This window comes from Triticum dicoccoides, chromosome 4B, assembly GCF_002162155.2.
Source record: "Triticum dicoccoides isolate Atlit2015 ecotype Zavitan chromosome 4B, WEW_v2.0, whole genome shotgun sequence".
Taxonomy (NCBI): Eukaryota; Viridiplantae; Streptophyta; class Magnoliopsida; order Poales; family Poaceae; genus Triticum; species Triticum dicoccoides.
The window spans coordinates 675427548-675451015 of record NC_041387.1 but is presented as its reverse complement, the minus strand read 5'-3'; the positions used below and the strand labels follow the sequence as shown (position 1 = coordinate 675451015).

General features: G+C 40.9%; 1 protein-coding gene and 1 pseudogene across 1 annotated transcript in view; both read left to right on the top strand.

Moving 5' to 3' along the window:
* The first annotated feature begins 6151 nt into the window (after positions 1-6151).
* Positions 6152-7714, top strand: LOC119294321 (annotated as a pseudogene).
* Positions 7715-21259: 13545 nt separating this feature from the next.
* The window catches only part of LOC119294319 (UDP-glycosyltransferase 85A1-like), a 4357-nt gene continuing 2148 nt past the window's right edge, over positions 21260-23468 (top strand). Inside the window, exon 1 of the mRNA XM_037572530.1 lies at positions 21260-21804. Coding sequence (XP_037428427.1) covers positions 21291-21804 — 514 coding nt within the window. The 5' untranslated portion in view covers positions 21260-21290. The remainder of the gene's footprint in view (positions 21805-23468) is intronic.

The window sequence follows — 23468 nt, the reverse complement described above, 5'->3', positions numbered from 1 at the left end:
CGAGTAATTTGGAACGGAGGGAGTAGATGGCTTGGCCAACTCCACGGAGTTTAATTTGCTTGATTTGGTTCGTAAACAAAGAAGAAGACACGGCGAGGTAGATGGGTACCAGTGAACTAGATTTACATAAATATCTCTTTACAGTGAGAAAAGTTTGTTCTTCGAAAAAGAGAATGTGATAGACTCGTGACAGGTACGCTTCAATCAAAATGTGATTAGCTCTCCTCATGGCTCTCTTCTTCTTCATGATCATTACACAAGAGACAACACTTAGTTCGGTACCAGTGTCCAAGTCACGCAACAGTGTATCAGTGTTCAAGTCATGCAACAGTATCCAACTAACGTACTAGTGTACCAGTGTCCAACTCACGCAACAGTGTATGTACCATTATACCAGTGTTCAGCTAACGTACGCTACTGAAGACAGTAATGCAAAGCTTAGCAAGCTTCATTTTCTCTTTGTCATCTCCTATTTTACTCGTATCTGCGATCGCTCCGGAAGCTAAAAATCGTAACATTGATTCAAGGAAAATTTGTAAAGAATGATATTTGTCTTCTTCAGTTCTTTTGATCTTTTTGTAGCACAGCCTAGTTATTGAAAAACATTATAACATTCCTTTGCTTTGAATATTTTTTTAAACACAGAATGATAGAAAAAATTGATGATTTGCCACATAGAAGACCTTTTTTATCTTCGGCACATAGAAGACCTAATAACAAATCATGATAAATTTAGTTAGGTGTTCCAATTTAGAGGAATACATACCCATAAATGCATGCCTCTGAAAACCAGTGTGGCATGCTTATATGTAACTAAAATAAAATGGATATTTGTGGAATAATCTCAAGGAAAGATTGCAATGATGACGCCGGTGTAGGACAAAAGAAGTATAGGGTGTTAATGTTGTAGCAGATCACCCGGACGTCAGCAAACCTGAGTGATATAGGGGGTATGCTCAACAAAAAGTAGTGCTAGAGCGAGCAGCCAACTACCGACCCAACACAAAGTCACACGAAAATCAATTCATAGATGTAGATGCCCATCCTTCCGAGTAAATGAACTTCTGTTGGGTCTTAAAGTTTTTTAGGATGATCCTCGTTATTATACTAGTCGATGAAGGGGAGGAAAAAGACGATGTTAATTCACACTATTCTCATACCAAAACCAGCTTGATTAGTACTCCCTCCATAAAGAAATATAAGTAGATCTAAGCGTTCTTATATTTCTTAACAAAGGGAATACCGTGGTATTAGTAGGACAACAGTGATGTTCCTTATTTTTGTTGTCCAAGTTTTTTCATTCTACGGGAAAGGAAAGAGATGGCGGGAAAGTGATCGACCGGTTAAGTTAACTTCCAGTATTGTTCCAGGATTCTTTTTGCATACTGAACTCAAGGTGAAATCCAAAAGAAAGAATAATTTCAATCCATGTTTTGTAGGTTTTCAATTCGTATTCGAAGTTTATTATTTAGTTAGGGCCTATTTAGACATAATTCCAAAACAAAAGATTATTTTTCAGTTAAAACTTGATCTTAATAACCTAAATCACTTTAAGAGCTACCCCTGGAAGGTAATTTTTTTTGTAATGTTCTTTAGAACCTTACTATTTTGATAATTTTATTCCACTTTTTTGGACCTCACTACTTATTTGCCTTTCTTTTCTTTTACGTCAGATTGTCAAAATGGTTCAGAGTGCGAAACAAATTATTTTCAAGAGTTAGAGTGCGACAATAACCAAGGCAAGCGGCACTATTGATCATAGTTGCAATATAGTGTAGAAGTTCACCAAGAGTAGTATGCATATTTGTTGACTATCTAAAGTAAATATGTAGGGTATTCCCACAAGATTATTTTACTGATGTGACATAATAATATGATTTTGGGGTGGGTTCTTTGATATTCGTGAATGGTATGACATAGCTACTTAAGTTCGACTTAATACTGTTGGTCATAGTGGGCAGTAATTTAGACTAGTAATATGCATATGCTACTGGTGGGGGGTATGTTACTACCTTCATTGTGTATAGTAACATATGTATGGTATCATGTAATCCTTCATTCATTTAGATGTTGACTCATTTTGCTTTGGGGTGCATTATGTTACGGTAACATATTATGTTCCCGCCAAAAACCTCTCTCCTCATTAACTACTTGCCACATAAGCAAACATGGCTTGGGGTCCCTTAGTTACTAGCTAAGTTACTCCCACTGTGACCAGCCTAGTTATCATCTGAGTGGATTTGATTTGGTTAATTATCTCTCGAGAGGGCATCCCAGGCTACTATTGCCAGGAAACTACTTGCCAGGACCTCCCACTCAGTTGGTTGCAAAGGGCTTGGTCATGGACAAGACAACATAGGTAGGGACTTTCAGTATTTTTCTGGCCATGATTTTATGAGGTTGTAACTCAGATCTTCAATTTCCAGCATTCACACTTAGAAATGCAATAAATGCCCGAAACTTGGCAGGAGGCTCCCAAAAATGGCTACGACCTAGCATGTGTCATGGAATGGACTTTGTTGAGCATAATAAAATTTCCAAGCCAATGGAGGTACGAGCGTCACGATCCCATCACAAACCGAACACATTCCCTCTCAAAAGGTCCTGTTTACTCACAACCTCCAAGAAAGGTTTTGTGAAATGACCTCACGTTCTTACGACATCCTCTAGGGTCTGTGTGATGACATCGCATCAGATCCCATGAATTTTTGGCGGCTTGCTTGCTCTTAGTTGGCTGCATGTCCGTGGTTCTTGGTGTTGGTCCCTTGCTCTTAGTTGGCTTCACTTGCCTGGTTTTGGACCAAAGACCATGAGTAGGGACTTCCAGCCCATTTTCGGGCATGGTTTTATGTGGACGCAGCTTAAATCTCGAATTTCCAGTATTAAGCCCTAGAATTGCAGTAAATGGCCAGAATATGGTAGGAGGCCCACGAAAAAGCCATGTTCTATCATGTGTCATGTAATGGACTCTAGTGAGCACAGAAAAGTTTTGAGGAAAATGGAGGAATGACCCCCACACCCTCTTCACAAATCGGACATGTTTGCTCTCGAAAGGCCAGGGCATGGATTACGGTATGTGATGGCCTCCTTTGATTAATACTCGGTCGATAAAATCCATTAATAGGCCATTTTTAAGTCTATAATCCCAAGCCAACCAAGATGTAAAAAAATTATATCTTGAACATTGGCTAGACATAGATAGAGTTTCTATTGCATGCATTGGTAGATATAAACGTTAAGTCATACAACCAAAATAAGGGTGTGCAAACTAGGGTATCCACAAGTTAGACCATAAAATTAAGACTAGTAGTACCAAACATGTCCACCCTCTGGCTTTGGTGCTGCGACTAGGGTACATGAAGGTCAAGGTTATGGTGGCTTTGACTGCTTCTCCAACATCCTCGGCCTCTTCAGAATCTTAACTGTCCACTGGTCCTTACCTAGAAGAAGTGCATCTCTGAAGGTGACCTCATTCTTCAACATGTCCTTGTCATCATCCAATTGTTCCTTCTCCATCTTCAGTTACCCGACCTCATCCCTCAGCCTATTAGCTTCATGCATCCTCCTGGCCCTCTGAATCTCCATGATTTTGATACACCCCATTAGTGCATTCATGTCTGCTCTAGGAAATCTACATAGACCTCCATGTGCTCTAGATCGATGGCATATGGGGGCATATGATCTTTGTTTTCCCAGCCAAACATGAGCCTAACTCATCATGTCTAACAAAGTGATAGAACTAGGGATCCTCTCAAATATCGTCCTGGTAGACTCCCAAGGTGCGTGTCAAAGCCACCTGGATAGCCTTCTATGGTTCCTCCGCCCATCTGGCATATGCGATAAGCTCTCGTTTCCACACTACCTCTGTGAAGGCTTATGTTAAACAACCTTGTATTTTTATCACACCATCCATGGGTCATGCAATGATACCGTGCCAGGTCTTGAGAATTTCCATGGATTTACATGGCATCAAACCGCACGAGACGGTCTCTCTATGTGAGACGATGCTAGGACCTCCCTCTTAGTTGGGTGCACATGAGTTGGTCATGGACCAAACACTATAGGTAGGGACTTTCAGCCTTTTTCCGGCCATGATTTTAACTGGTCATAGCTCAGATCTTGAATTTCCGGCATTAAGCCTTAGAAATGTCGTAAATGCCCAAAATATAGCAGGAGCCAGCCGAAAAAGGCCAGGACCTGGCATGTGCCATGGAATGGACTTTAGTGAGCATAATAAAATTTTCAGGCCAATGGAGGTACGAGCCTAACGATCCCTTTACAAACCAAACGTGCTCCATCTCAAAAGATAGATCCTTCCTAGGAGAAGGTCCCATTTCCATACAACCTCCATGAAGGGTTCTATGAAATTCCACCAGGTTCTTACCACAACCTCTAGGGTTTGTGTGAAAACGTCACATCAGGTCCTGTGAATATTCGGTTGCACGTGAATTTCCGTGGATTTAAACGACAGAAAACCGCATATCAATTGTATATCAGTGGCTCCTGGCGCTGGTCCCTCACTCTTAGTTGGGTGCGCTGGGCCTGGTCATGGACCAAAGACCACGAGTAAGGACTTCTAGCCCATTTTCGGGCATGGTTTTATGTGGTCGTACCTCAAATCTTGAATTTCCAGCATTAAGCCCTAGAAATGCAGTAAATGCCCATAATAAGGCAGGAGGTCCTCGATTGCCATATCCCTCCTCCCATCTCACATAGGCCTTGATGAATGTGATATTATTCTTCCTTGGAGGTTCTTCTCATCCTCTAACTGTGGAATGGAGGAGCTACCTCTCGCTACCTCCTGAGACCACACTTGGGAGAAATCTTCCCTTGAATATCGGTTCTGGAAGCCCATGCTCATGAGACAACTTGCCTAAACTCTGGTAGAACATAGAGTAGTTCTTTGCTCCTTCTCCTTGTTTGTCACAATCTCAAACTCGGTCCAGCTGGCGATCAACATATCGAGAGAGAAAGAGAGTAAAAATGCATGACATACGAAGTACACTAGATCAAACGAGAAACTGTACAAGGAGAAACTAATTAATATATATTGCTATATAACTATGTTCATTAATTAGGTAAGAATCACAAGCATTTTAATTACAAGCATGTGTTTTTGCCTAACTATTGCTAGCATTTGCAAATATTTCCACACATATCCACATTTTAACAAAAATAGCAATCTTTACAAAAATTATTTTCTTTCTCTTTACTGTTTTTTTAAAACATTGCTAATTAAACTCTACTACGCACCAAATATATGTTTCCATGGCATCCAACCGATATTAACCTACCAAAATAGCTAGTAACTAATAATACTATATAACAATTACTAGTAAACAAATTAATAATGATACTTTACATTTTTAACAAAAGAAAGAAAACAGAAAAAACGGTGGAGATTTTCCATATCAATTTCCACATCGATTTCCATATCATATTTTCACACGCGCGCGCCCCCCCACCCGCACACGCACACACGCAAACTCACCCGCGCACGTGCAAAGCTGGTGCGGTGCGGCGGCAGCTAGGTTATCCGAGCCGGCCGCTCGCGCACGCGAGTTTGTAATTTATATGCGCTGAGACGAAGGGTCAAGCTTTGACGCGTATCTACCATCGAGATCTCGGCAAAACTATCCACCCGATGAAAAGAAAAATAAATAAATTTTTGATGAAAACTATGCCGAGTCCTTAAACGCAGGAACTCGGTAAATGCTGCCTGCCAGGACGGAGCACATAGCAGTTGCGCACGTGACAGAAACCTTGCCGAGTTCATTCGTTCAGTACCTCAGCATAGATCGTAAGCCGAGTTTATTACCTTTGATGAGTTCCCTTTACCTGGCTCTCAGCAAGGGCATGCCTTAGCCGAGTTAGACACACCGCAAAGATCTGTCGTTATTTTGTCGAGCTCCCACAGTTGACTTGGCAAATAGCCAAAGACGCGGGCACCCGGCAACGACAAATATTTCAGTAGTGGATCGACTGATGTGTTCCGTTCTTGTTTTTGGGTATGGGGCAACTTACAAATTGAGAGTCCTATAAATAGCTTCCGAGGAAGCTCAGGAAATGGCACCAATTCACGTTGCCAAAGCATTCATACCATTGGTGTGGTTCAGGCAGGGTGCATTCGCGTGTAGGTTGCATTCCACCAATGGCGCCACCTACATGCTTGGACAACATGACTGGCCAAAATGGCATCGTCCAGGTGGTGGTGGACACGGCGGAGAAGAAGACGCAATCTCCGAGCCTGCTTGACGCTGACGAGTTTCGGCGTCAGAGTCACCAGGTAGTGGACTTGATCGCCGAGTACTATGACCGCATGGGCGACTACCCCGTGCACCCTACCGTTACCCCCGGCTTCCTCCGCAACGTGCTCCCCCCGGACGCACCCTTCCGTCCGGAGCCCGACGCCTTCAGCTCTGCGCTCAAGGACGTCCGCGACATTATCATCCCGGGCCTAACACACTGGCAGAGCGCCCGCCACATGGCGCACTTCCCGGCGTCCAGGACATCGGCGCCCTGGGGGAGGCGCTCACTGCGGGCATCAACGTCGTCCCGTTCACGTGGGCCGCCTCGCCCGCCGCCACAGAGCTTGAGATGCTGGTCGTGGACTGGCTCGGCAAGGCGTTGCACCTGCCGGAGAGTCTCCTCTTCGCCGGAGGTGGCGGTGGAACTCTTCTTGGTACCTCATGCGAGGCGATACTCTGCACGCTCGTGGCCGCGAGGGACCGGAAGCTCGCTGAGATCGGCGAGAGGAGGATCTGCGACCTCGTTGTGTACTGCTCTGACCAGACACACTTTGCCTTTCGCAAGGCTGCACGCATTGCCGGCATCCTGCGTGACCACTGCCGCGCCATACCCACGTGCCACGAGAACATGTTCGCTCTCTCGCCCAAGGAACTGGAAGCTGCCTTGCAGGCTGACGTGGAAGCCGGGCTGGTGCCACTTTTTCTGTGCGCGACGCTGGGGACGACCCAGACGACCGCCGTCGATCCCATCGCCGAGCTCTGCGCTGTCACGGCACCACACGGCGTGTGGGTGCACGTGGACGCCGCATACGCTGGATCCGCGCTGGTCTGCCCGGAGTTCACCCACTTGATCGACGGCGTAGAGGCCGTGGACTCGTTCAGCATGAACGCCCACAAGTGGCTCCTCGCCAACAACGACTGTTGCGCCATGTGGGTGAAGAAGCCGAGCGCGCTGGTGGCGGCGCTCGGGCCGGAGCAAGATTTGATCCTCAAGGACGCGGCATCGGAGGGGCAGAACGTGGTCGACTACATGGACTGGACCATGACGCTGACCCGCCGTTCCGCGCGCTCAAGATGTGGCTCGTGCTCCGCTGCTACGGCATCCAAGGCCTGCGTGACCACATCCGCTCTCACGTCCGCATGGCCGAGGCGTTTGAGAAGATGGTCAAGGCCGACGAAAGATTCAAGGTGGTGACAGACCGGAAGTTTGCGCTGGTGTGCTTCCGGCTCCGGTCACAGGACAAATTTGGCGGCGCTGACAAGCAGGCGGCCAACCGGCTCAACCGACGTCTCCTTGAGGAGGTGAACGCTGCAACCTCAGGCCCCTACATGAGCTCGGCAACTGTTGGTGGCATGTTCATACTAAGGTGTGCCATTGGAAGCACACTCACAGAGGAGCACCACGTGAGCGATGCATGGAAGGTTGTGCAGGATCAGGCCACCATAATCCTTCGTAACAACTAAGATGGAGATTATCTCGAGCGTGCATTCAACTTGGCTAAGTAAGGTAAATAAACATGCAGCTCTAAGTATAACTAAACTACGTACTTGTGGATGAACTTGATTGCAAGGTCCTGCGGTCCCGAATAAGTTGGTGGCACGACTCATGGAAATTAATATATTGTACTTTTCGAATATCAATCGAGATTCTCAACGTATGTAATGATGTGATGTACTATAAGCTACTAGTTGGATTCCCTCACGCGTGTACTTGCTTTATATTCAACCAATGCAAGCTGGAGATTATTGTACTTTGTCACTATACTTCCTTTCTGCAAAAAGGGTTCGGATCTATTATAAGGAAGCTACCATTCGGCAAGAGTGGTATCAAAAACAATGAACTATTATAAGGACGCTAATACGTACCAAAACGTGCTCCTAATAAGGACCCTAGCGCAAACGTGTCCACATGAGCTAAGACTGAGCGAACGTATCGTTGGTGGTGGTGCCACTCTAGAACGACCGTCACTAAACCATCCATGTCAACGATTGTGCCTGGTAACTGGGCCACAAACAGACCTAGCTTGAGCGCTACCAGGCCGACAAACTAGGTTTACACCTGACTTAAAATAGTTAAAATTAATGAACAAAGAAGTTGCAATCCACTTGAAAAAAAATCTGGGAAATGTCCTTGAATTTCAAAATTGTACAAGACGCATAAACAACTTGCCATAATATATATAATAACATTGCCATCAAACTAAGAAAACCCATATATGTAGAGCAAAAAAAACTCACAGAATTTTTTTCAAAAACTCATCCTTGTAAATGGCCTACAAAAATACAATGTAATATGTTATAAAAGTTGCCAACATGATGGTACAAATGGTACCGCTTATGTATGATCTTAATTAGCCTGTACTTAATATAAACTATTTTTTTATAGTTTTCGTACAAAAAATAGGATGCTACCATGACCATATACTAGTTACAAACACAAAATATTTTTCTTTTATGGATCATATATTCTAATCCCAAAAACCATCCAAGGATTCAAAGAATTTTTCCTGCAGAAAGGATGTATCACGTATAAACTTGCCCTGCTAATTTCAGATAAATAAAACTAACAAATATTTAGATAAAGAGTTGCCATGCTCTATAATGGAAGACAGTAACAGTTTATACCATGATAAAGATCGATATAGCAAGTTATCTCATTAAAAAAAAGTAAACCAGACAAAAATTGCCATGACCTAGGTAATAAAATTACCACATAGACATATTTCACAAAAACAAAAAAATTGCCATGATCCTCAAAAGCGAACTATCGAATCATTTCGACTGTTAAAAATTTTATCATGTAATGAAATGTCAAGTCAAAGAAACTTGCAATACCAGTTTCTTTGTGAGAAACATGTTTGTGTATGAATGGACTAGTTTTCCTCCTATTGTATCACATAATTTGGCTAGAAAAAACAGCTAAAACAAGGGGGAAATCGGGAACACTATTCCTCAACAATTCACCACCTACCCTATATCCTAAGATGTAAAGAAATATACAACAAAATGCAAGGACACAAAAAAGAAGAAGAATTAGAGCCAAAGTGGTCATACCCTGTTTCCCTCACTTTCCCATCATAAAATATCAGGTTTGAAATAGGTGATCCATGTCAATCCCTTTCTAAAATATCAATTATATGGATTTTCCATGATACAATACTAGACTAACCGAATATTAGTAATGTTAATTCCACCTAGACATAATTATGGAACCTAATTTAGAATGTATACATCTTGTGAGGAAAAACTATTATGTCCATGTAGTAAAACACACCAAAGAGATCAAGGATTAGTTGCCACTCCAATAAAAAAATTGGAACATGAAAAACACATCCAAAAGGGATCACACACAGACCGGTGAGGTGTCTTCTATGAAAAAATCACCTAAACATGTACCGCACTAAATATTTACTAATGGAATACGAATGGAAATTGATGTAATCTTGGCATTAAAACTTTCGCACACAATCTAACATCTAGTACATGAAGTTGCCATAGTCTAGCCATTAAAATGTATGTATTACACTTCAACATTTGCCATGGTCTAGGCATTAAAAGCACCACATAATATTTCAAGGGCTAGTATGAAAAATTAAGCTCGGTAGAAAACAATGTACAAATATATATTTTGGGGAGAAGGGGATAAGGTGGTAAAAACTATATATACACACATCTTAGGTGTGTGTGTGTGTGTTTGGGGGGGGGGGGTATAATAACTACAGACATTGACAATGAATACATGGCAGACTGCCAAATTTTTGTTTTTAGTGTATGTTGTATTGAGAATCCGAGCCCGTGGTTCCATTTGTCTAGCCACGTGGATCGAAATTTTCTATTCATTTGCCCACATCTGGCTTCGTTTCACTTTTGGAGGCTTCGGTTAATTAAGTTTGTTGGATAATTTTAAAAATAATTAAGAAAATAAGACAACTTGTTTTGGATAAGACTAAAGGAATAAAATAAAATAAAGGGTAGCCCGATTGGCCCATCTGTCATGTGCACGCAGGGAATGCTTGCGCATAGCCAATGCATCGACGCCGCCGCCTCTTCCTAGGTTTTTTGTCTTCATCTGCCACCACCGTATTCCTCGCTACCGTCGTGCAGTCCAGATAATACTGGAGTCGGACGCCTACAACCACTGTCCAAGGGAAGCCAACCGTTCTTGTCCTCGGCCCCGATCTGTTGATGCAGAGGTACAGGAATTTACTCTATAGCGGCACTGTTCATCGGTAGGCATAGCATGCTAGTATGGAGTACTATGGAGGGGTGTTATATGAGCTCCTCCTATTTGGAATAGGTCTCCTCATTAATATATTGTACTGGGAAAATTGATAGAGATGCTTAACATATCTAATGATGTGATGTACTTGCGTGTATCTAATGATGTGATGTACTTGCATTATTCAACAATGCAACCTCCAACCACACGAGTTGGAGATATTATTATATTTCGCCATTATTCTATTCATTTATTTTGTTTTTGCTAAAACTGGATTTGATCTATTACAAAGGCCGTGCATATTGCTGGAACATATGCCTTGATTTTTGTCTAGCATGTCACTACCTATGTGGTGTATGCTGTAAGTGCACATAGAGGGCCATTCACCCTACAAGGAACTTCCGAGTGAGGAGTTTGCGCTAAGGCACACCCTTTATTTTATCCCTTGACATTTTTCACCATGTCAACGCAAATATTTCATCAACCAAAATACATAGTGGACCAGTTTCCCTCCTAGTATAACACATAATTTTGTAGAAAAAAATTAAAACTATGGGAAAATCTGGAAAACTATTCATCTACAACTCACAAGCTCCCCTATGTCCTAAGATGTAAGAAAGAACAATAAAAAAATGCAACACAAAAAACAAGAATTGGATCCAAAGTTTTCATCCCCTCTCTCCCTCACTTCCCCATCTTAAAAATTCAGGATGGAAAAGGGTGATGCATGACAATCCCTTTCAAAATACCAATTCATTTAATATTCCATGATCAGAACTAGACTTGCCTCATATAATGTTAATTGCTACCTTGACTTAATTATGGAACCTAATTTTGAATCTATGGATCCTATTGCGAGGGAAAACGTACAAAGTCCATGTAGTAAAACAAACCGAAGAGATCAGTGATTTGTTTCCACTCTGAAAAGAAATCGGAATCATGAAAAACATACCCAAGAGGGATGACACACAAAATGGTTAGGTGTCGTCTATGAAAATTTTCATATGAACATAGCACTTAAGTATGATCTACTAAGGGAATGATATTTTAGGGACTAGTGTGACAAACCGTACTCGGTAGAAAAGCAAATACATGCATACATTTGAGGTGGATAAGGTGGTAAAAGCTGTATATGCACACATATTAGGTGTGTGTGTGTTGCAGGGGTGGGTTATAATAACTATGAAATTCTATAGACATTGACAATGAATACATCGTGAACCGCCAAATTTAGCTTCTTGAGTGTACATTATATTTGGAATCATAGCATGTGGTTGCATTTGTCTAACCACATAGATCAAAATTATCTATTCATTTGCCAGACCTGGCTTGGGGTGAATTTTGGAGACTTTTTTTAATTAACATTGTTGGATAATTTCGAAATAATTTTAAAAAATAAGACAGCATGTTTTAGATAAGGCGAAAGGAAGAAAAGAAAATAAGAGGGTAGCCTTGTTGGTTTGTCTATCTTGTGCACGCATGGAACACTTGCGTATAGACAACGCATCGACACCGGCGCCTCCGCCTCGGTTTTTCTTCTTCCGCCACCACGGCTTCCCTTGCCACAGTATGCAGGTCAAACAACATAGGAGTCTAGCCGCCAATAGCAGCTGTCCAAGGGAAGCTAGCCATTCTCATCCTCGGCCTTGGTTTGCTGCTGCAGAGGTACGAGAATTTACTTTGTAGTGGCTCTATTCACCAGTAGCCATAGCCATGTTAGTACGGTGTCCCATGGAGGGGTATTTCATGAGCTACTCCTCTTTGCAATATGTCTCCTAATTAATATATTGTACTTGCAAAATTGATAGAGATGCTCAAGATATCTAATCATGTGATGTACTTGCTTGTATCTAATGATGTGATGTACTTGCATTATTCAACCATGCAACCGCCAACCACACGAGTTGGAGATATTATTATTTTTCTTTATTCCCGCAATTTATTTTTTGCAAAAAACGGATTGGATCTAATATAAAGGTTGTGCATATTGCTGGAACGTACGCCTTGATTCCCGTCTGGCGTGTTGCTAGCTAAGTGTCGTATGTTGTCATCATGCATACACAACCAACAAGGAACTTCCATGTGAGTAGTGTGAGTTGAGGCACGCCCCTTATTTTATCCCTTGACTTTTTTCACCACGTCATCGTAAATATTTCCTCAACCTAAACAAATAGTGGACCAGTTTCCCTCCTACTATATAACATAATTTTGTCTAGAAAAAAATAAAACAATGGTAAAATCTCAAAACTATTCATCTACTATTCACAAGCTACCCAATCTCCTAAGATGTGAGAAAGATCAGCAAAAATGGCAACAACAAAAAAGAAGAATTAGAGCCAAAGTTCTCATTCCCTCCCCCCTCACTTCCCCATCTTAATGTATTCATGGAATTAAAAAATCACATACAATCTAACATTTAATAGATGAAGTTGCCATGGTCCAGCCATTAGAAACTATGTTATACACTTAAACATTTGCCATGGTCTAGGCATCAAAAGTACCACATGATACTTTAGGGACTAGTCTGACAAATCAAGCTCACTAGAAAAGGCAATACATACAGATATTTCAGGAGAGACGAATAAGGTGGTAAAAGATGTATATGCACATATCTTAGGTGTGTGTGTTGCACGGATGGGTTATAATAACTATGAAAATGTATAGAAACTGACAATGAATACATTCCGAACCGCCAAATATAGCTTGTTGAGTGTATCTTGTATTGGGAATTAGAGCATGTGGTTGCATTCATGTGACCACATAGATCAAAATTACGTATTCATTTGCCAGACCTGACTTCATGTGAATTTTGAAGACTTTGGTTAATTAATGTTGTTGAATAGTTTCAGAAATAATTTGAAAAATAAGCCAACATGTTTTAGATAAAAATAAAGGAAGAACAAAAAATAAGAGGGCAACCCTGTTGGTCTCTCTATCTTGTGCACGCATAGCAAACTTGCGCATAGCCAACGTATCGATGTCGCCGCCTTGGCCTAGGTTTGTCTTCTTCTTCCGCCACCACAGTTCGCCTCGCCGCCACTATCTAGTTCAAGCAACATAGGACTCGGACACCAGTAGCAGTTGTCCAAGGGAAGCCAGCTGTTCTCATCCTAGGCCTCGGTTGTTGCTGTAGAGTGTAGAATTGCACGCACCAGTAAGTTCACCCAAAAGGTCAAACTGATGGGGAAAGGTGGACTATGCATTTATACGTCGACACTCCCCTTCACCAGTAGCCATAGTCGTGTTAGTATGGTGTCATGTGGAGGGGGTTTTAATCAGCTGCTCCTACTTGCAATAGGTCTCTCGATTAATATATTATACTTGACAAAATTATAGATATGCTCAACATATCTAATAATGATGTGATGTACTTGCTTGTATCTAATGATGTGATGTACTTGCATTATTCAGCCATGCAACCACCAACCACACAAGTTGGAGATACTATTATATTTCGCCAATATTCCATTCATTTACTTTTTGCAAAAACTAGATTGGATCTATTACAAAGGTCGTGCATATTGCTGGAACATACACCTTGATTCTTGTTAGGCATGTTAGTACCTACGTGTTGTATGCGGTCAGCGCGCAACAAGATCGTTCACCCAGCAAGGAACTTCCGCTTGAGGTGTGTAAGATGAGGCACACCATTTATTTTATCCCTTGACCTTTTTTGCCACGTCAACACAAATATTTTTCTCAACTAAAATACTTAGTGGACTAGTTTCCCTCTTACTATATCACATTATTTTGGCTAGAAAACAACTAGAGCTATGGGAAAATCTGGAAAACCATTCATCAACAATTTACAAGCTACCCTATCTCCTAAGATGTAAGAAAGATCAACAAAAATTGGCAACACAAAGAACAAGAATTAGATCCAAAATTCTCATCCCCTCTCTCCCTCACTTCCCCATCCTAAAATCAGGAATGAAAAACATGATGCATGAAAATCCCTTTCAAAATATTGATTCATTTAATATTCAATGATCAAAATTATACTTGCCTAATATAATGTTAATAAAAACCTTGAAGACATTATGGAACCTATTTTGAATCTATGCATCTTATTGTGAGGGAAAAAAACTACAAAGTCCATGTAGTAAAACAAACCAGAGAGACCCGTGATTCGTTTCCAATCTAATAAGAAATATGAATCATGAAAATAACATCCAAGAGGGATCGCACAAACTAGTTAGGTGTTGTCTATGAAAAAATTCATTTGAACATATTTTGCACATAAGCATGATTTACTAAAGGATGTTGATGTAGTCTTGGCATTAAAACTATCACATACAATCTAACATTTAATACAAGATGTTGGCATGGCCCAGCCATTAAAAACTAGCTTATACACTTCAAAATTTGCCATGGTCTAGGCATTAAAAGTACCACATCATATTTTAGGGACAAGTCTGACAAGTCAAGCTCGGTAGAAAAGGCAATAGATAAAGATATTTGGGGAGAGATGGATAAGGTGGTAAAAGCTGTATATGCACACGTCTTAGGTGTGTTTGTTGCAGGGGTGTGTTATAATAACAATGGAATTTTATTGACATTTACAATGAATACATCGTAAACCTCCAAATTTAGCTTGTTGAGTGTACGTTGTACTGGGAATCAGAGCCTATGGTTGCATTCGTATGACCACATATATCATAATTATCTATTCATTTTCCGTACCTCGCTTCGTGTGAATTCTCTAGAGTTTGGTCAATTAATGTTTTTGGATAATTTCAGAAATAAATAAAAAATAAGCCAGTATGTTTTAGATAAGACTAAAGGACAAAAAGAAAATAAGAGGGCAACCATGTTGGTGTCTCTATCTTGTGCACACATAGAAAACTTGCGCATAGCCAACGCATCGATGCCGCCGCCTCTGCCTAGGTTTTTCTTCTTCTTCTGCCACCACTATTTTCCTCACCGCCACTATCTAGGTCGCACAACACAGGAGTCAGCCACCAATAGCAGTTGTCCAAGGGAAGCTAGTTATTCTCATTCTCGGCCTTGGTTTGTTGTTGCAAAGGTATAAGACTTTACTTTCTTGGGGCTCTATTCACCGATAGCTATAGACATGTTAGTATGGTGTCATGTGGAGGGTTGTTTAATCAGCTACTCTAGTTTGCAATAGGTCTCCCTATTAATATATTTTTCTTGGCAAATTGATAGAGATGCTCAACATATGTAATGATGTGATGTACTTGCATTATACAACCATGTAACCACCAACCACTCAATTGGAGATATTATTATATTTTTACATTATTCTATTCATTTATGATTGGCAAAAACTGGATTGGATTTATTACAAAGGCCGTGCATATTGCTAGAATGTACGCCGTTATTCCTATCTGGTGTGTCGCTACCTACGTGTCGTATGCTGTTAGCACGCATACATGACGTTCACCTTGCAGGAAACTTCTGCATGAGGAGTGTGAGCTAAGACACACACTTTATTTTATCCCTTGACTTTTCTCACCATGTAAATGCAAATATTTCCTCAACCCAAATACATAGTGGACCAGTTACCCTCCTACTATATCACATAATTTTGGCTAAAAAAACTAAAACTATGGGGAAAACTAGAAATGAATTCATCTAGTATTCAGAAGCTACCCTAACTCCTAAGATGTAAGAAAGATCAACAAAATATTGCAACACGACAAAGAAGAATTAGAGCCAAATTTGTCATCCCCTCTCTCCTTCACTTCCCCATCTTAAAAAAATCCGGATTAAAAAAGGTGATGCATGACAATCCCTATAAAAATATCAATTCATTTAATATTCCATGATCAAAACTAGACATGCCTCATATAATGTTAATTTCCACCTTGACATAATTATGGAGCCTAGTTTTGAATCTATGCATCTTATTGTGAGAAAAGAGAGTCCATGTAGTAAATCAAACCAAAGAGATCAGTGATTGGATGCCATTCTAATAAGAAATCTAAATCATGAAAAACACATCCAAGAGGGACCACTGAAAAATGGTTGCGTGTCGTCTATGAAATTTTTTATCTGAACATATATAACACTTAAAGTATGATTTACTAAAGGAATTTGATGCAATCTTGGAACTAAAACTATCACATACAATCTAACATTTAATACATGATGCTGCCATGCTCTACCCATTAAAACTATAGTATAAAGTTTAACATTTGCCAGGGTCTAGGCATTAAAAGTACTATATGATAATTTAGGGACTAGTCTGACAAATCAAGCTCGGTAGCAAAGGCAATACATATAGATATTTGAGGTGGATACTGTGGTAATAGTTGTATATGCACACATCTTAGGTGTGCATGTTGCAGGGGTGGGTTATCGTGAACTGGTAACGTACACCCTGATTCTCGTCTGGCGTGTCGCTACCTACGTGTTGTATGCTGTCAGCGGGCACACAGAACTGTTCACCCTCCAAAGAACTTCCGCGTGAGCAGTGTGAGCTGAGGCACACCGTTTATTATATCCTTGACTTTTTCACCACGTCAACGCAAATATCTCCTCAACCGAAATACATAGTCCAGAAGTTTCCCTCCTACAATATCACATTATTTTGCTAGAAAATATAAGTAAAACTATGACAAAATCTCAAAAACTATTCATCTAGAATTCACAAGCTACCCTATCTCCCATGATGTAAAAGAGTCAACAAAAATGGTAACACAAAAAAGAAAATTAGAGCCAGTGTTGTCATCTGGTCTCTCCCTTTCAGAATATCATTTCATTTAATATTCCATGATCAAAACTAGGCTTGCCTCATATAATATCAATTGGCACTTTGAGTTAATTACGTAACGTAATTTTGAATCTATGCATCTTATATTGAGGAAAAAACTATAAAATCCATGTAGCAAAGCAAACGAAGGAGATCAGTTATTGGTTGCCACTCTAATAAGAAATCTGAATAATAAAAACACATGAAAAAGAGACCACACAAAATTGTTTGGTGGGGTCTATGAAAAATTTCACATGAACATATTTTGCACTAAGCATGATTTACTAAAGGAAGTTGATGTAGTCTTGGCATTAATACTATCACATACAATCTAACATTTAATACATGATGGTGCCATGGTCCAGCCATTAAAAAATACATTATACACTTAAACATTTGCCATGGTCTAGGCATTAAAAGTACCACATGATATTACAGGTACTAGTCTGACAAATCAAGCTCGGCAGAAAAGGGAATACATACAAATATTTGCGGATATGTGGATAAGGTGGTAAAAGTTGTATATGACCACATATTAGGTTTGTGTGTGGCAGGGATTGGTTATAATAACTATGAAATTTTATAGACATTGACTTTGAATAAATCATGAACCACCAGATTTGGCTTTTTAAGTGTACGTTGTCTTAGCACTCAGAGCCTATGGTTGCATTCGCCTGACCACATAGATCAAAATTATCTATTCATTTCCCAGACCTAGCTTCTTGTGAATTTTGGAGAATTTTGTAATTAAAGTTGCTGGATAATTTCATAAGTAATTTAGAAAATAAGTCTGCATGTTTTGGATAAGACTAAAGGAAGAAAACAGAATAAGAGGGCAGCCCTATTGGTCCCGCTATCTTGCGGATGCATAGAACACTTGTGCTTAGCCAACGCATCAATGTCGCCGCCTCTGCCTAGGTTTTTCATCTTCTTACGCCACCAGCATTTTACTCACCGCCACTATCTAGGCCAGACAACACCAGAGTCGGACGACTATAGCAGTTCTCCAAGGGAAGCCAATCGTTCTCGTCCTCGGACGCGGTCTGTTGCTGCAGAGGTATACGCCACTTTACTCAGTAGCGGCTGTATTCACCGGTAGCCATATCCATGGTAGTATGGCGTCATATGGAAGGGCGTTGTATGCGCTGCTCCTATTTGCAATAGTTCTCCCGATTAATATATTGTACTTGGCAAATTGATAGAGATGATCAACATATCTAATGATGTGATGTACTTGCTTGTATCTAATGATGTGATGTACTTGCATTATTCAACCATGCAACTACCAACCACATGACTTGGAGATACTATTATATTTTGCCATTATTCTAATCATTTATTGTTTGCAGAAAATTGTCTAGATCTATTACAAAGGGTGTGCATATTGCGCGAACATATGCCTGGATTGCCATTTGGCGTGTCGCTTCCTACGCATCGTATGATGTTAGCGCGCATATAGGGCCGTTCACCCTACAAGCAAATTTCGCACGAGGAGTGTGAGCTAAGGCACACTTTACTTTATCCATTGACTCTTTTCACCGGTACACACAAATATCAATGCAAATATATTCTCAACCAAAATACACAATGGACTAGTTTGGGTCCTAGTATATCACATAATTTTCACTAGGAAAAATAACTAATACCATGGGCAAATCTGCAACACTATTCATCTGCAATTCATCTACTACCTATCTCCTAAGATGTAAGAACACAACAAATAAGAAAAATTAGATCCAAAGTTGTAATCCTCTCTTTCCCATATTTCTCCTTCTTAAAAAATCAGGATTCAAAAAGGTTATGCATGTCAATCCCTTTCAAAATATCAATTCATTTAATTTTCCATGATCAAAACTAGACTTGCCACATATTACTAATGCTAATTGCCACCTTGAGTTAATTAGGGAACCTAATTTTGAATATAAGCATCTTATTGTGTGGAAAAAACTGCAATATCCATGCAATAAAAAAAACATAGGGGTCATTGATTGGTTGCCACTCTAATAAGAAATGCGGAAGTTGAAAACAACACCCAAAAGGGACCACACACAAAATGGTTAGGTGTCGTCTATGTAAAATTTCACATGAACATCTATTGCACTTAAGATTTACTAAGGTCAGTCACAATGGGAAGTATCATATACTAGTAATATGCATAGGATACTAGTGTATGATACTACGTCCACCATGCATAGTGAAGCTTGGTATCATATTTGCATCATTTATTGTCATGCATAACACATACTTGTACATCATTTAATATGATACGGTATCACATCATGACACTCAATCCTCTCTCTCCTCATTTAATTGTGTGCCACCTCAACCAAAACGCCAAGTTGACATGCATGATAATAGCTATGATACTCCCATTGTAAACAAACTAAGAGCAAGTACAATAGGGTGACATAAGCAGACTATAAGGACTAAAATATTATATCTTTGCTTAGTTGGAGGAGAGAGAAGAGGAGAGAGAATGGAAGTGGGCTATAGAATAAGAGCCGGCTATAGCACGAGACCCAAGTCACTTTGTGAGGAGTGGGGCAGCTATTAATAAAGTACTACATACTTAAATCTTACTATTGTACAAGCAGGCTATTAGACTGACTCTAAATGACATGGCAAATTCTTAGAGCCAACTGTTGGCTATATTATTAAACATGCTCTAAAGGAGGTAGACATAGTCCTGGCATTAAAACTACGACATTCACTTTAACATTTAATACATTGAACTATCATGGTTCAGCCATTAATATCTGCCATATACACTTAAACATTTGCCATGGTCTAGGCATTAAAAGTACCACATGATATTTCAAGCACTAGTATGCAAATCAAGCTCGGTAGAAAAGGCTATACATACACACATATTTGGGGAGAGGTGGATAAGGTGGTCAAAGCTATATATGCACACATGTGGCGGTTAAGTTGGCCTTCACATAGGTTTTCAAACCGTCAAACATAACTTTTGAGGTAATATCAACCCCCATGAACCTGCGGATGAAAACAAATTAAGGGTTCAAAAAGTTGTCAGGACATCACATATATCTAACACGCACAAAAGTTATGGTGTTGCCAACATTAACTTACTGTTGTTGCCACTGTTTTCATGACAAGAAGAAAACATTTTTTTGATTTATTTCCACTACCCATGCCCCCCCCCCCTATAGAATAACAATACAAAAAGGTTCATCTAAAACCATGTAAACTATGGGTTATGTTGGCGAACTTTGTGTTTGTGGGCTTTCCATATGGGTGCTTGTGTACATGAGAACATCTGCTTCTAACTTTGTGATATATGTTGAGGAATGTTGGATCTAATGTTTCAGTGCTTGTGATATGGGGTTTGTGAGATATATGAATTGCTATATATGTTAAATTGGAGGGCCAACTGCGAAACAAATTAAAAAGTGCTTCTGGCAAAAGCTTTGCTAAGTGTAACAGTAGGCAAAAGGTGCTACACTCGGCAGTTACACTCAGCAAAGATGGCCATGTGGCGCGCCCTAGAAGCCTATCAGTCGTCCGAAAGCCGAGTGCCATGTGTAGTTTATTTTTTATGGACAAATTTAATCGGTTGTTGAGAACTAATCTATGATTGGATGGTTAGGAGGGTGGTTGGTGCACCAAGAATCAAACTCTCTTTTAGTGGGAGGCGACATTCCCATAGACAGCGGTGTGCCTATAATGACTTACTCAATATCATGACCAGTCAGCTCGGTTTCACAATGGTTGAAGGTGCTCATGATGGTAGAGTGTGTGTTCACGCATTTATAACGACAAGTGTATATTTCCACACACAAAAAAAGCGAATATGCATGTACGTGAGCGCTTGCTGTAATTGTGTTTTAAAAGAAAATCGGTTGTTGGTGAGATTTTGGGTGCGACTTGGATTGGGCTAGCAGTTCTTTTTACGGCTATAAGAACGTTGCACTTGCATCGTAAAAGCAGAGTTGTTGATGCTTTGAAGAAAGCGGCAATGTTGGTCTCAGTCTCCATCATGCTTACAACCACGAACTTATTCTTTATAAAAGCCAGCTAAGTGCACAGACTTTCCACACGACACAACACGGAGGATCCACAGAAACAAGCAAAGGAGAGAAAACGCATGGCGTCGTCTCAGCCGGCCAAGGCCAAGCCGCACGTCCTGCTCATCCCCTACCCGGCTCAAGGCCATGTGAACCCGTTGCTGAGGCTGGCCAAGGCCCTGCACATGCGCTCCTTCCACATCACCTTCCTCCACACCGAGCACAACTATCGCCGCCTCCTCCGGTCCCGCGGGCCGGGCGCCGTAGAGGAGGTCCCTGGCTTCAGATTCGAGACAATTCCTGATGGGCTCCCGCCGGCAGACCTCGATGCCACCCAGGACATTTGGAAGCTCTGTGAGGCCAAGAGGCGGACGTGTCCGGGGCCTGTCAGGGAGCTCGTCGAGAGGCTCAGCCACACCGATGGCGTCCCGCCGGTGACCTGCGTCATCGCGGATGGCGCCATGGGGTTCGTGGTGCACGTGGCCAAGGAGTTGGGGCTGCCAGCCTATCTGTTCTTCACGACCAGTGCATGTGGGCTCTTGGCATATCTCAACTTTGATCAGCTTGTCAAGAGAGGCTACGTGCCACTCAAAGGTAAAATAAGTTTAGTCCACTCATTCTATTGTAATTACTTGTCTTAGATTTGTCTAGATACGAATACATCTAGACACGTGTAATTTGGGATGGAGGTAATAATTTCTAACAGTAAGTCAAAATGATATTACACTCAGTCGTACGGACAACTCAGCTTGCAGTTCACATCTACCACTAGTTATAGTGGGAATATAAACGTCATTTAATCATCACTACAGTTAACAAAATGAATGAATTCAACAACATTTGATTTCATGGCTCTCTTTCCGGAACGATCAACATAAGGGGGTCGATTTGACGGTTGCCAAAAAACGATTCATGTCAATCAATTCATTCTTTCTGGCGGCCCTCCTCTGGCTTTCTTCTTCTTCTTCTTGCTGCTGCTGCCAATTGATACCGGCCTAACCGCATGTTGTCTGTCACCTACACTTGGTGCCTCTGCCACACACACACACCTTGCCCAGCATGAGCCACAACCTCTGCCGTCCTGCCGCCACCGCCAGCTATCCTTCTAAACCCTGACGCAAGCCGGAGACCTCCTCGTAAGCCTCGGACCTGAACCCATCAACCTCTGACTTCTCCCTTCATCGGCGACGCCGCTGGCGCATAGTCTGTGGCTCCGGGTTGGCTCTGCCTCGCCAGAGTCTACATGCCCGCTGCTGCTCGCCACTTTGCCTTCAAACATAACTCATTCCCTCTCGAAGTCTAGATTTTTCCTTGGAGATAGTCTGGTCTCTAAGTAGTGTAGGTGACAAATTTTGTGAAATCTTCTGGAATAACCACTGCATATTGATGTCGTATGAGGCTGTCATGCCAAGTTTCATGTTTTTCAGACTTCATTTGCATTTAAAAAAATAAAAAACCAGTAAACTACATATTTGGGACCGAGTCCTGACACCAAGATGTTTCGAATTCCTTTCATTTTCTTGGATAAGGCCTAAACATAGGCTAAAGAACACAAGTAGGATTTTTCAAGCCAATTATGCCATTTTTTCGTGCACTTATAGTTCAAACTCGAATTATACACATTAAATGCCTAAAAATGCATTAAATTGCTATAAAAGGAAATAGAAAAGGGGAAAAGAAAGAAAGAAAGATCAATCATGTAGAAAATAAAAGAACATAAAATGCAAAAAAAGTAAATAAATATTGTACAAAAAATAGGAAAGAAAATAAGGGAGTAGAAAAAGGGGAAAGAAAAAACATTTTCCCAGTGCCACGTGGAAGGAACTCGGTAAAGCATGCGTTTGTCGAGAGCCATGTGGCAGGAACTCGACAAAGGTGCGATTTGTCAAGTGTCATCATTTTTCCTAGTGTTTTCTTCATGGAACTCGGTAAATTTCATGTTTGCCTAGTACCAATGAAATGCACTCGACAAACATTTGGCACTAGGCCAAATTCTAGTTTTTAGTAGTGCAAATATGGTGTTAGATAGGGTGCAAATTTGAAAATTTTGAAGAATGGGTTTAAAATCAAATACTGGCCATGTTGTTAAAATGAACTTTTTCCTAACTAATAGAGCAATGTCATTTGAATCTCATTAGGTATCACCTAGTGAATACCCCACTACCTTTTAGTCATCGTGATAGTAATTAGTTGTATCTTGGTCCAAGCCTTAGTTGCACATGATATAAATGCATAAGGTCATGTTTTCTGTTTTTTTT